Source organism: Psammomys obesus, unplaced genomic scaffold, assembly GCF_907164565.1.
Source record: "Psammomys obesus unplaced genomic scaffold, mPsaObe1.curated_primary_1811, whole genome shotgun sequence".
NCBI lineage: Eukaryota > Metazoa > Chordata > Mammalia > Rodentia > Muridae > Psammomys > Psammomys obesus.
Genome location: NW_026586383.1, coordinates 11597635 through 11609698, shown reverse-complemented (window position 1 = coordinate 11609698; position 12064 = coordinate 11597635). Strand labels below are relative to the sequence as shown.

Here is a 12064-nt window from a genome sequence, read left to right as displayed (position 1 = left end):
AAGAAGAGAAAGGGAGGCAGGAGAAGAGGAGGGGTGGGGAGGAAAGAAGAGAAAGGGAGGCAGGAGAAGAGGAGGAGTGGCCTCCCAGATAATTGCTGTACCACTTCCAGCGGGGACCTTCTCATCCAGATGTAACACTAGAACAGCTCAGCCATGGTGGCTCGCTGGACCATTCAGGACTTAGTTGTTGACTCCAGCACAACAAGTCCACACAGCAAGGGGAAGAGAGAACTTATTCAAGTGTGTGGAAAGCAGAAATGGTGCCATTTGAAACTAGAGAAGAGAAAGTCCTGTCAACAGAGAAGACAGCTGGACAAGGGACACATGTACTGAGCCATCCTCTGGGCTGGGTGTGCATGGTGAGAAGAGGCAGTGTGGTGCTTGATCTCACTGTGCTGTTTTGGCGTGCTGAGGTTGTGCACTGTCACCCATGGCACGTTTCTGTGTTCTGGAAGTCTGGAATGGCTGCACTCGCCCTTGGTTGTTCCCCCAGTTCCAGAGTGTATCTTTGGGATAGATATACTAAAGTTGGCAGGATTCCCACCCTGGTTCTCTACCCTGGAGAGTGAGGGCGATTGTGGTTGAAAAGGCCAGGTGGAAGCCATTGAGGTGGCCTCTACTAGTATTGCCTCCCTGGAGAACTGCAAAAAATTGGTGCCACCATCAAGGACATGGAAGGTACAGGAATGGTGGTTCCCACCACATCTTCCTTTAGCTTTTCTATTTGACCAGTGCAGACAGATAGATTATGAAGAATGCCATCTGACTATCACAGACTTAGTCAAGTAGTGGCTCTGACTGCAGCTGCTGTGGCACGTGGGATGTCCTTGCCTGAGCCGGTTAACATATCTCCTGGTCTGTGGTCTGCCGCTCCTGAGTCAGCACACGCCTCTGCTCACTGCGTGCCTATAAGGACCACCAGAGCATAGTGCTTCCATTTGGCAAGGCCAGCAGTATACCTTTACAGTTTTACCTCAGGGTATATTAACTTTCCATCCTTGTGTCATAACTTAGCTCAAAGGGAGTTTGGATCATCTCTCTCTTCCACAAAATATCACACTGGTCCAAAATATTGATGACATGCTGATTAGACCAAGTGAGCAGGAGGTAGCATCTGCTTTGGACTTGTTGCTAACACATGAACATCAGAGGATAGGAAATAAATCCAGTCAAAATTCAGAGGCCTTCTACCTCTGTAAGATTCCTAGGGACCCAGTGTAGGGCACATAGAGACACTCCTTCTAGGGTAAAGGCTATTTGATTGCACCTGGCCCTTCCCGCCACCAAGCAGAAGCACATTTGAGCCTGTTTGATTCTGGAGACAGCACACTTGCTTATGTTACAAGTGACTCCGAAAGCTGCCAGCTCCGAGTGGGACCTGGAATAGAAGGCCCCTCAGCAGATCCAGGCTGCTGACCACTCGGGCCATGTGATCCAGCAGACTCGGAGGTAACTGAAGTTGCAGTGGCAGATAAGGGTGCTGTTTGAAGCCATTGGCGTGCCCTACAGGTGACTCGCAGAAGAGACCTTTGGGGTTTTGGGGTGAGGCTCTACCGTCATCTGCAGACAGCTGTTCTCCTATTGAGAGGCAGCTCTTGGCCTGCCACGGAGCCTTAATGGAAACTGACCATTTGACAACGGGCCACCAAGTTACCATGCAACCTGAGCTGCCTATCATGCGCTGGGTATTACCTGACCCACCCAAGTCATAAAGTAGGATGTGCACAGCAGCAATCCATTATCAAATATAAGTGATATATGTGTGACTGGGCCCAAGCAGGTCCTGGCGCATGAGTAAGTAATGTGAAGAAGTTGCCCAAATGCCTCTGGTGTGTAGAGGAGGCACCTTGAAGACAGCCTGGACTTGGGAACTCCTCCTATCTTGCAGCCTGCCTTCTACCCCTTCACCCCCTTGCTTTCTCCACCTCTTCCTTTTCAGATACAGGTACATTTCTGCATTCTGGGCAGTGTCTTTCCCAGACGCTGGAAAGCCCAGTCCCTGCTGCCAGGGTGCCTAAAGCTGCACATTGCACAGCTGCTGGAGTTGCACAACCTCTCTCCTTGGCCCTGACCATTTATTAACCCATAATTTATCTCGAGTGTGAGAACTGAGGAGAGGCGTAGCGTAAACCTCTCAGTTAGAGCACAGAAAAGGAGACTCTGCCTGCCAGTGCTCCGCTTCAGGTCCCCGGGAGCCCACGGCTGTGAACCAGCCTCTGTGACCGCGCAGAGGACACACTGGGCTCAGCTAAATGTACCCAGGATTTCTGTGGAGACTCCATCTGGGTGTGTTCCCTTAGCTGGGTGGACTCATCCGGGAGCAGTGTAGGGCTCAAAATCCTCTTTATGTCACAGAGCTCTTCATACCTGCCTCGGAACAGTCCTCAAAGCCAGAAGACAGCCTTCCTCTCTCTAGAGAGGGAAAGGGATCCTGGCTGTGGTCACCCACCTCCAGCTTTGACATAGAGGCCACCCTTTTCCTGGAGGTGCTAACTGAGAGGGGTTGTTTCCATGGCACCCGCCCTGAGAGAGCAGTCTCCTGCCGAGAGTGGACAGTGGTGCCAGTCCTTGAGACCATTTAAAGAACCAGTGATGCACATTCTTCTCAGAGTTGTTATCTTCAGTTATGTGTACATATGCGTCTAAGTGAGAGCGTGTGCAGCTGTCCCGGTGCCTGTGGAGGACAGAGGAGTTGGGTTCCTCCTGGAGCTAAGGTGTGTGAGCCGCCTCATGTGGGTGTTGAGCTCAGGTCCTATGCAAAAGCAGCAAGTAATTTTTACCACTGAGCTGTCGTTCCAGCTCCATTTATTTCTTTTTTGCAATAGTTTTTTCATTGTGTAGCCATGACAGGCCTGAAACTCACTATGTAGATCAGGCTGGCTTTGGATTTATAGAGCCCCATCACTGTGTATCACCATCCCAGCTGCTGCTGCTGGTTTTCTTCCTTTATAAATTCAGTCTCCTGTTTGGAGTTTGTCGCCACTGCTTTCCCTTTGTGTGCTCTAGACACTGTAACAAGCCTCATTGTCTGGTTTTAATCTTCTTATTCATGTACTGTTATACAGTCATTGACAGTACAGTGGGATAGTGTTAAAGCAGTAAAGAAAAAAAACCTTTTCTAAGTCTCTTAGTAAAACTGCCTGGTAAACATGTTTGTGTCTTGAGTGTTGCCTGGGCCTGGATCCTCAGTCTGCTGCCTCGTAACAACATAGACTTGGGATTTGTCTTGTTCTGCTCCACTCACTTCTGCTATAAAATGGGGGATCACGTAGTCTCTGCCTCCTCCTAGATTTATTGTCAGAATTAACTGACAAAATGCTTTCATTCACAAAACATTTGGAACTGTGCCTATAGTTTATAAGCACTCAATGAATGTCTGTTGTGTCAGTATTGCTGAGCTTGGGTGTATTGAATGCAGGCCTAATGCCAGGCCCTGAGCAGTTTCCTGGGCTATAAGTTGAAAATCATTGTCTCTGTCCTCTTGGAACTTTACAGTCCTGGTGGAGATGTACTGTGTAATTTTATGGTATGTGTTAGAATACCAGTGTAGACTGTGGGAGTCAAAGTTGCCTGCAGGTCCTGTTATGTGAGGTGCCCTAGGTTCAGACTGTCAGGAAGACAGAAGGTGCTGTGGTGATCTTGAAAGGGTACAGAGGACTTTGAATACTTCCTGCCAAGCTTCCTGGAGGGGTTTAGGTGGTGCTGACATGTCCTCGGGCCAAAAGAGACGCTTGATGTGTGTGGTGCCTTTTCAAAAGTCCAGGCATATCCAGGCCAGCATTGTCAGGAGACTGGGGCCAGGTGTGGCCTCTGTATCTATCTGGCCCGGGAGCGCATACTCCGTGGTCCCCAGAGAGCTAGAGAGCGTTCTGCCGGGAGTCATGTGGCCATTCAGAATTCAGAATGTTTGCCCTGAAAATAATCAGAGGCAGGCAGGGCTGGGAGAGCAGTTCTAGGTGCAAGTAGCCTGGTAGCAGGGAGGCAGGGTGTAGCAGACTGAGAAGGCCTGACGACGGCCACTAGTTTTCTAGCCTGGGTGACAGGTGGCAGCCCTGAAAGCGCTCGGCAGGAGGGTAGAGGATATACCAGCATGGCGCAGGGAGCCTCCAGCAGCTTCTCTGTGCATCTCGTGGGCTGAGGTAGCCAGGTTTATCTGTGATGGAGCTGATGCATAGTGTTCATGGTTTACGTGTTCACAGCCTACTGTGTAGCGAGAGCAAAGGCTTGTAGAATGTGCTTCACGGTGTAGGTAATTCTTCTCTTGGGTGATCAAGTCAGGTTTTTTTTTTCTGTTCCCTTTTCTTATCTGTAATTTCTTCTTTAAAAAAACATAAGGAAGAATGTATCACTTTGGAAATAAGAGGCAAAGCAGGTGTGTGTGGCTGTGTAGGCTGTGGAGTTCGTAAGCTTCAGTGCTTTCCCTGGTGGGTGAGGACGAGAGTGGCAGTGTCTCAGCGCACCTGACGACACTCAGCAAAAACAAGTTCCTCTCCGTGAGGCAGTGACAGTTTCCACGGTTCTCAGATTAAGCACAAAAGTGTGGAAGAGCCAATTCTGGGATGGTAGGGGTGGCGAGGGGCCCTACCAGAAGCTTCAAGGCACTTGTATCATAAGTCTCCTCACCAGGGGCCAGCAGGTCCTTGGCTGGGACTGGAGCAGGTGGCTGGCCAGGTGGGGCCTTGCCCTGATGGGAACGAGTCTTCTGGGAGGTAGAGAGGCCCATTTTCAGGAAGGCTGTAATCACCAACTGACTAATAAGCAACAATAAGACTATTACATGAGGCTCTGGTACCTTTACAAAGGGGCTTCCTTGGGCAGCCCTGTGTGGGCTGAGATCTGTAGGAAATTCTGGGGCTGGGACCTTCACCTGGTACTTCCCCAGCCCGCCTCACTCTGTGTCTGTTCACCCTGCAGCACCATCGTAGCCCGTTTCCAGTGCAGAACTGTTTGCTCAGTGTCTGCAGTCACTTCAGCTGGAGTCTGTTCCCTGTGGAGCGTGTTCTTGGCATTTCTCTAAGCTCTTCCCGTCCTAAAATTCTTCCATAGGATAGAGACTGACAGCCAGTTCTTGTCCATTCTTCCTCACTGGTCTGTTGCAGTTTGTCAGTCTTAGTTGGGGGTGGGGGGAGGGGAGGGGAGTTCTGTGACGCCCCCTCCTCCGAGGTCTCTCTGGACCCTGTTAGAGCTGTGTGCACACAGGTGTCCAGGTTTGGCTCTGCTGTCTTTGCACAGCATCGCTGCTTAGCGTCTGAGCACGCTGCAGAGCTCCATGGCTCAGTGCTGGTACAGTGCTGCACTCTGAATGTATGATCGTATGCCGCCGAGCACTCAGCTGTGGAAAGCCCCGTCCAAGCATCTCCCGTGAATGTCCTGTGTGCCATAACCCTTGGCAGTCATGCCAGGCATTGGATAAGTGGGTCCTGGCTCACTGTTAGGAAGCAAGGCACACTGATGGCACCTATCACGGCCACACCACTGTCAAGTGTGGGACTGAGACTTAAAACAGACCTAGGTAGTGCCCCTGTGCTGTGCCACCAACTGCTTTCTTTTCTGGACCCGGGCTCCCAGCCATCCTGCTGGACACCTTTTCCTGGGTGTCCTACAAGCACCTGAAGCATGACAGACACCAGCCGTCCCGGTCAGCTTCTTTCGGCTTGCCTCTCTGGTGCTCTGTGTGGCTTACAAGTTTACCAGCGGCTGAAAGGTTCACTCCGTGTTGGTGTCTCTCTCCTCTGCTGTCACCATCCCAACTAGTAGTTCTGTTCTACATTCTTTATCTTGTCTGGCATCTGAGTTTCCCTTCCACTTCTGCTGTATCCTTAGTGAACCATCAGTCGTCACTTAGTCCATCTTATCAGGCTCATAGAGCACAGGGGCCTAAGATTCTGCCTATAACAGTGATGAGACCCCCATCCCCACCCTCAGCCTGGGGCCGGGCATGAGCTCTGCGGCTTCCTCCTTCCCATGCTCTGCAGCATGCCCTTCCGTTTCTCAGAGGCCCATAGACATTAGTGTCTTCAAGCTTCTGTCCCCTGGCTTTTAGTCATCGGCTGCTGCTTCCTCTGATCTCTCAACACAGTAAGTCTACAGCACACCTGCCCTGCACCTGTGGGGAGGGAAGCAGGAGGTGGACACGTGGGAGGAAAACAGCAGAAGCCCTGGAGATGGTCCACAGTGACGAGTGGGGAGCCCAGCCAGGGCTTAGCTCCAGGTACTTGGAGGCTCTGGCCATTGAGATCCTGCACAAGTCGGTGTTCTGTCTGTGTCCTTCCAATCACCTGAGTGCAGAGTACCGATACCATCATGGAGAAGTGCGTCAGACACCACAGGCCCTGGCTCCCATTACTGCATTCGAAAGAGCCACCCTGCAGCCCAGTCACACAGGTGAAGAGGACAGCAAAGCAGACCCACTGAATGTCAGGCAGCAGGCTTGCGGGAAAAGTGAACTGTGGGTACAGCACTCGCCAGTGGGCCGTCCCACAGGCAGCACTCTCCCCAGGAAGCAGGATAGTCATTGAGTCAAACTGCTCCCAAGACAGTCCCAGGGGTGGAGAAGAATGGAGCAACAAAAACAGTGTTAGCAAATGGGGACAAAAAGCTCATCAGTGTGGCCTGCTGCCATTCCTTGGGGAAATTCTTTGTTTGTGTTGAGGTGGTCTGGAACACAGAGCCCGTGTGTGTGGGCTTGGGCATGATTGCCTCCACTCCAGAGTGACAGCTGACCTGATGCCTTTCCTGTTCTCCTAGGGGGCAGTGCCCAAAGGAAATGCCACTAAAGAGTTCATCGAGAGCCTTCAGCTGAAGCCTGGCCAGGTGGTGTACAAGTGCCCCAAGTGCTGCAGCATCAAGCCCGACCGGGCGCACCACTGCAGGTACCGTCACTCCCACTGGGCCACACTGGGACTCTGAGTGGCCCACCAGGCAGGGAGTGACCACTAGGGCAGAAAGGGCATTTGTCTGGGCCAGAGGCGCCTGGTGCAGCCTCAGTTTCAGGTCCGTAAGGTCAGCTCTGGCGAGCCTGCCAGCAGCTCTCAGGCTCTCCTGGAAGCACGGTCGCAGAGCTGGTGACAAGCACAGCTCTCAAGCAGATGCCTGTTTCTCTGGTTTTACAGCCGTTTCCTTTGTGTCAGCCAGGTTCCTTCAGCCTTCTTGATGAGAAGACATCTAGCTAAAAATTGCCTTTTTCTCATTATGAGAGATCTATAAATGGCAACTTACAGAGACCTAGAGTGTCCTTTGGTTATTTTTACAACATGATAATGTTTGGAGTGAGGAGGGTTTGGAGGAATTTGCTTCGCCAGCCTGAGACACTGTGGGGAGACAGATGTTGTGGGACCAAGAGGTCGCTGAGTGGCTGAAAGGTGTTTTCCTGTGCAGCCTCAGAGAAAGGATCTGTCTGTCACTCAGATGTCAGCCCCCCCCCCCAGTCTACCCTGTCACCTCATCACCAATCTCATTTCCATCTTCACAGCCACCCCTAGAGAGAAGAGACTGTTGGATGGGCAATGCCCTAGATGGGGAGGCCAGCCTCACAGTGTCAAGTGGCTGCTTTAAGGTCACACAGTGAGTGGGTGCATGAGACAGGTCTGGATCGTGCCCATTCTGGCTGTAGGTCCTTGTGGGCTCTGGCTTTACCCAGAGCGCTAATTTGATGGTGGTTTACACAATGGCATCTGTGTGAGTGTTTGAGAAGTGCTGTTTCTCCTAAGGACTTCTGTCTTGGCTTAACTTGCCTCTGGTGTGTGTTGAGGGTGTATGTGTGTTTATCTTGGTTTTAGGTAAAAGTCTACGCCTGCACCTCTTTCTGTATTCCCCTGCTTCTGGTGATTGATACTGCCTCCATTCCCAGAGCTCTATGGGTTGGTAGCCACACACAAACTTTCCATCTAGAGCAGTGGTTCTTAACCTTCCTAATGCTGAGACCCTTTAATTCAGTTCCTCATGTGGGTGACCCAACCATAACGTAGCTGTAATTTTGCTTCTCTTATGAGTTATAAGGTAAATATCTGATATGTGGGGTATCTGCTGTGCAGCCTTGTGAAAGGGTCCATCAAGGGGTGGAAACCCTCAGACTAGAGCCACTGACCTGGACTATGCCTTCCAGCTGGGTGTGTGTAGGCGGGCCTTGCCCTCCAGCAGAAGCTCTGTGACCCCAGGCCGCTTTCTTCTGTTGGAGCCCTCCCATTTGTGAGGGCCAGGGAGCATCTGCCACTGCAGAGCCTCGGGCTCATGTGCTCAGCTCCCGGGGGGGGGGGGGGGGGGAGCCTGGCTGGGGCTGGGCCTCGCACTCCGTGCTCCCCGTACCCCTGCCATGCATACACTGAGGCTGAGCCCTCTCCAGCCTCCCAGACCCCTGATAGACTCCTTCCTGCTGTTTAGCCTCCCAGTCCTGTGAGTCAGCAAACACGTCTTCATGTGACCTGGTACTCGTATCAGGAACAGGTGATGGTCTAGGCTGAACTAAGGGCCTGTGTTTTCGAGCAGACACAGAATGGAGATCTCCGCTTTCCTTGGCTGCACTGTCTCCTCAGGGCTGTTCTAGGAGAGAGTATAGGGTGCTCTTAGTTTACCACACTTTTGTCAGGCAGTGGGGTGTGGAATGAAAACCTTTGTCTGAAACCGTGGCTCCCTAGGTCTCTCCCCTACTTTGCTGTGGTCCCACCCTTTTCTAGTTCTGTATCTTATCTTTTCTGAGCTCCAGCACTCACACTCAGACCCAGCTAGGCGAGCCCAGGGCTCAGCTCTGGTTTATGGTGGTGGGTGAGAAATAGCCCTATGCCTGAGCCCCCACACAGCCCAGGCGTACCTGTGCTCCATGACAGTGTGGTAAATGGTGCTGCCGGAAAACCATCATTCCTGGAACATGGTTGTGTCTCTAATGCTGGCTCAGCACCCAGGGTAGTTAAAGAACTTTTGCTAGAGGCTGGAAGGCTACATGCCAGAGAGGGTTGCAGATGCCTCCTGGAGATGAAACACAACCCAGGAGTGGCTATGTTAATGCATGTAAGCCAAAGAGCCTGTCAAAGTTTTCTGAAATTTGGGAGCTGAAAAGTGGCAAGGAGGTGGTAGGAAGAAGGGAGGGAAGGTCCTGGTTTTGAAAACAGTGGTGTAAGAGATAGAAGGCATAGCACAACATACTTCCACCCTGAGCGCTTGTGTGTGGAGCGCCTACTGTTGCTTCACCGTCAGCCTCTACAGCCTCGCTCCCAGGGTCCCTACACTGCATGAAGCCGTCTAGCCCAGGGAGAAGAGACGTGCTACTCTGGCACTTCATATCCTTGAAAACAGGAAACATTTTGGACCCACCCACTTAACGCAATCCTCAAGGGCTACAGTCACTTTCCCCGATCTCGCAAGCATGTGTTTGTGTAACCTGGTTGCCCAGCGCACGTCAGCCCCTGTGAAACCCAGCTTCCTGTTCTTCCACACCTGGTCTCTTCAGTGTGAAGGATGGCTTTGCTATGAGAGTTTGTTTAAAATCTCCATAGGCCCCAAAGCCAGAGGCCCCCTTTTGCCTCTGTACACTGGAGCCCTCACTGCCTCTGGCATGCACTTGAGATCCTCCCTAGGAAATAGTAGAGTGGAAGAGGCCGTGCTCAGGAGCCTAGGCCAGGAGTGCCTACCTCAGGGGTCTGTGCCTCAGGTGGGTGGGGAATGAAGGACCCTAGAGCTCACTGTGTTGGAAAGACATACTCGTTAGATGAATAGGATGTGCTGAGTGACTATGGGCAGGGGCCAGGTACACAGCAAGTCGGAAGGTCAGGCATGGTGGTTCACACCTTTAATCTCAGTGCTTGGGAGGCAAAGGCAGGTGGATTTCTGAGTGTGAAGCCAGCCTAGTCTACAGAGCAAGTTCCAAGACACGAAGGTTAAATTGTCATGAAAAGCAAAAAACAGACAAACAGGTGTTTAGACTTCTCGTACTTAATTCACATGTGTTTTCATGTGTAGTTTTAGAACTGGTAACCGAAAAGGCAGACCAGACAGACCAGTGGTCGGGTTGCTTGGCCTGACTGCTTCCTTCTGCATCCATGTTGGACCTCCTTTTTTAGCCTTTCTGCTCCTGGAGACCATGGAACTAGGGTAGCATTTCTGAGTAGCGCCTTTTGGCAGCATGCCTGTGTCATGAGGCCTTTCGAGTGATGGGGAAGGGCAAGGGTGGAGAACAGTATGCAGCCTCTGCTCGTCTGAGTCCACCTGACAGGAACCCACAGCATGCTGAGGTGGTGCAGCAGATCCATGTCTGCCAAGCTCCTGCAGCTCCTACAGCTTGAAAAGTACTCGAGCTCCTGGAACTTGTGCCTGCCCTTTCCCCCTCCGCATCCTGTCCTACAGCAGTACTTCCTGAGATCACCTCCCTTGGCCTCCTCAGGAAGGCCAGTTCTAAGTTTTGTGAGACTTCAGAATAGCCTCTTCCCTGGGCCGGATCTAGCCTCTCGATGTGTGTGGATGCCTGGAAGCAAATGCTTCTTCTGGCTCCTGTGGGGAATGGTTGACCTGGAGGTCCCTCCTGCCGTCCAGCACAAACCACTGCAACTGCCGCTGGCTCCCAGGGTGGGAGCAGAGGCCCCTGGGTCACCCTGGCACCTGCTGGTTTGTTTCTTGTATAGCGATTGTTTTCACACTATGTATGGTGATAATCCCCACTGAAGGTCTGCGTTCTGGGTCATTTCAGCGTTTGTAAGCGGTGCATTCGCAAGATGGACCACCACTGTCCTTGGGTCAATAACTGTGTCGGCGAGAACAACCAGAAGTACTTTGTCCTGTTTACAGTAAGTCAGCTTTGGACTGGGCGCTGCCCCATGAGGCAGGGGACGTCTTTTCTTCCGTGGGAGATCTCAGCCCTCGTAGCAGTCTTGGTTCCTGTTGAGAATGCCGCCTGCCTGTTTGTCTCTCTGCCTTCTTACTCTGGGATTTCTCTGGCTCAACAAGTGTCCTTCCCTGTCTCTGCATGTATAGAGGTGGTTTGGTTTGACCAGCTGGAGGCACGTGCTGTGCCTGGGCACCACTCATGCGCCGGGCCCACATGGCTAAAGGAGGCAGTGTTGCTGGTGTCTCAAGCTCTGAGCTGCAGGGAGGTGGAGAATTGGCACTCTAACTCTTTAAGCAGCAGCAGCAGCTCTTATGTGCCTCACACACCCTGAGTCATGCTTGTGTTTAGGCTGTGCATCTGTTTTGGTTTCACATTGCTAGAGAATGGCTGAGAACATCCCACTCAAAACAGGAAGTAGGGGTCTGTGGGCTGGAGGAGTCAGATAGCTGTCTGGCCTCGGCCTAGCAAAATATTCCAGTAGAATGTGTTCTGAGCAGCTGTTCAAGGAGACTGCAGAGTTAGGAGACTCTCCCAACACTGGCTCAGCACTGCTTTCCTGTTTCAGATGTACATAGCTCTCATTTCCTTGCACGCCCTCATCATGGTGGGATTCCACTTCCTGCATTGCTTTGAAGAGGACTGGACAAGTAAGTATTACCAGGGTTTCTCTTCCTGCTGTAGAGACGGTGGAGGACCCCAGTGCATGGCTGTCTGTGCCCTTTCCAGTACCAGGCCCAGACTCATTGTGTAGATCCTCCGAAGCCCTCCAGACTGATCAGCTCCTAAGAGGCAGAAGTCTTTTTTCATGACAAGAAGCAGCCCTTCCGTTTAGACAGGTGACACAATGTGTTGGACAGGACCAGCCTGAGCGTGTCGCTGGAGAGAACAGGCTCCGAGTGAACGGAGGCCAGGGTCCTGAGGAGGCAGCGGAGAGAGCTTTGCTGCTTGGTCTGCAAGGCCCTTGTTTTACTCCTTTTGCTGCTGGAGGTAGAGCCCAAGGCTACAGTAGGCGAGGTCTCCTCCCCTAAGCAACACCCTGTCTCTAAACAGGGCACTGTAATTAAAGCCTTTTACCCCAGTCTCCCAGAGACCCGTTCTTAACTTTTTGTGTAGGGCATAGAGGATTTTTTAACTCTGTATGTTTTTTGTATGCTAATTCTCTTCATAGTGTTTGTCTTAATAATACTTAGATTAAGGTTGTAAACAATTTCTCCCTGCTTCCTAAGTATCCCATTTAAATGTGCAGATTTA

General features: G+C 51.7%; 1 protein-coding gene across 6 annotated transcripts in view; it reads left to right on the top strand.

The window, feature by feature from the left end:
• Positions 1 to 12064, top strand: part of Zdhhc3 (zinc finger DHHC-type palmitoyltransferase 3) — a 42706-nt gene that overhangs the window by 18153 nt on the left and 12489 nt on the right. For 4 of the 6 annotated variants that reach the window (XM_055601701.1, XM_055601703.1, XM_055601702.1 and 1 more), the window contains 4 exons: positions 6289 to 6384; positions 6748 to 6872; positions 10676 to 10772; positions 11379 to 11460. In XM_055601701.1, the coding sequence (XP_055457676.1) occupies positions 6289 to 6384; positions 6748 to 6872; positions 10676 to 10772; positions 11379 to 11460 (400 nt within the window). The remainder of the gene's footprint in view (positions 1 to 6288; positions 6385 to 6747; positions 6873 to 10675; positions 10773 to 11378; positions 11461 to 12064) is intronic. The other 2 variants (XM_055601705.1, XM_055601707.1) reach the window with 1 other exon arrangement.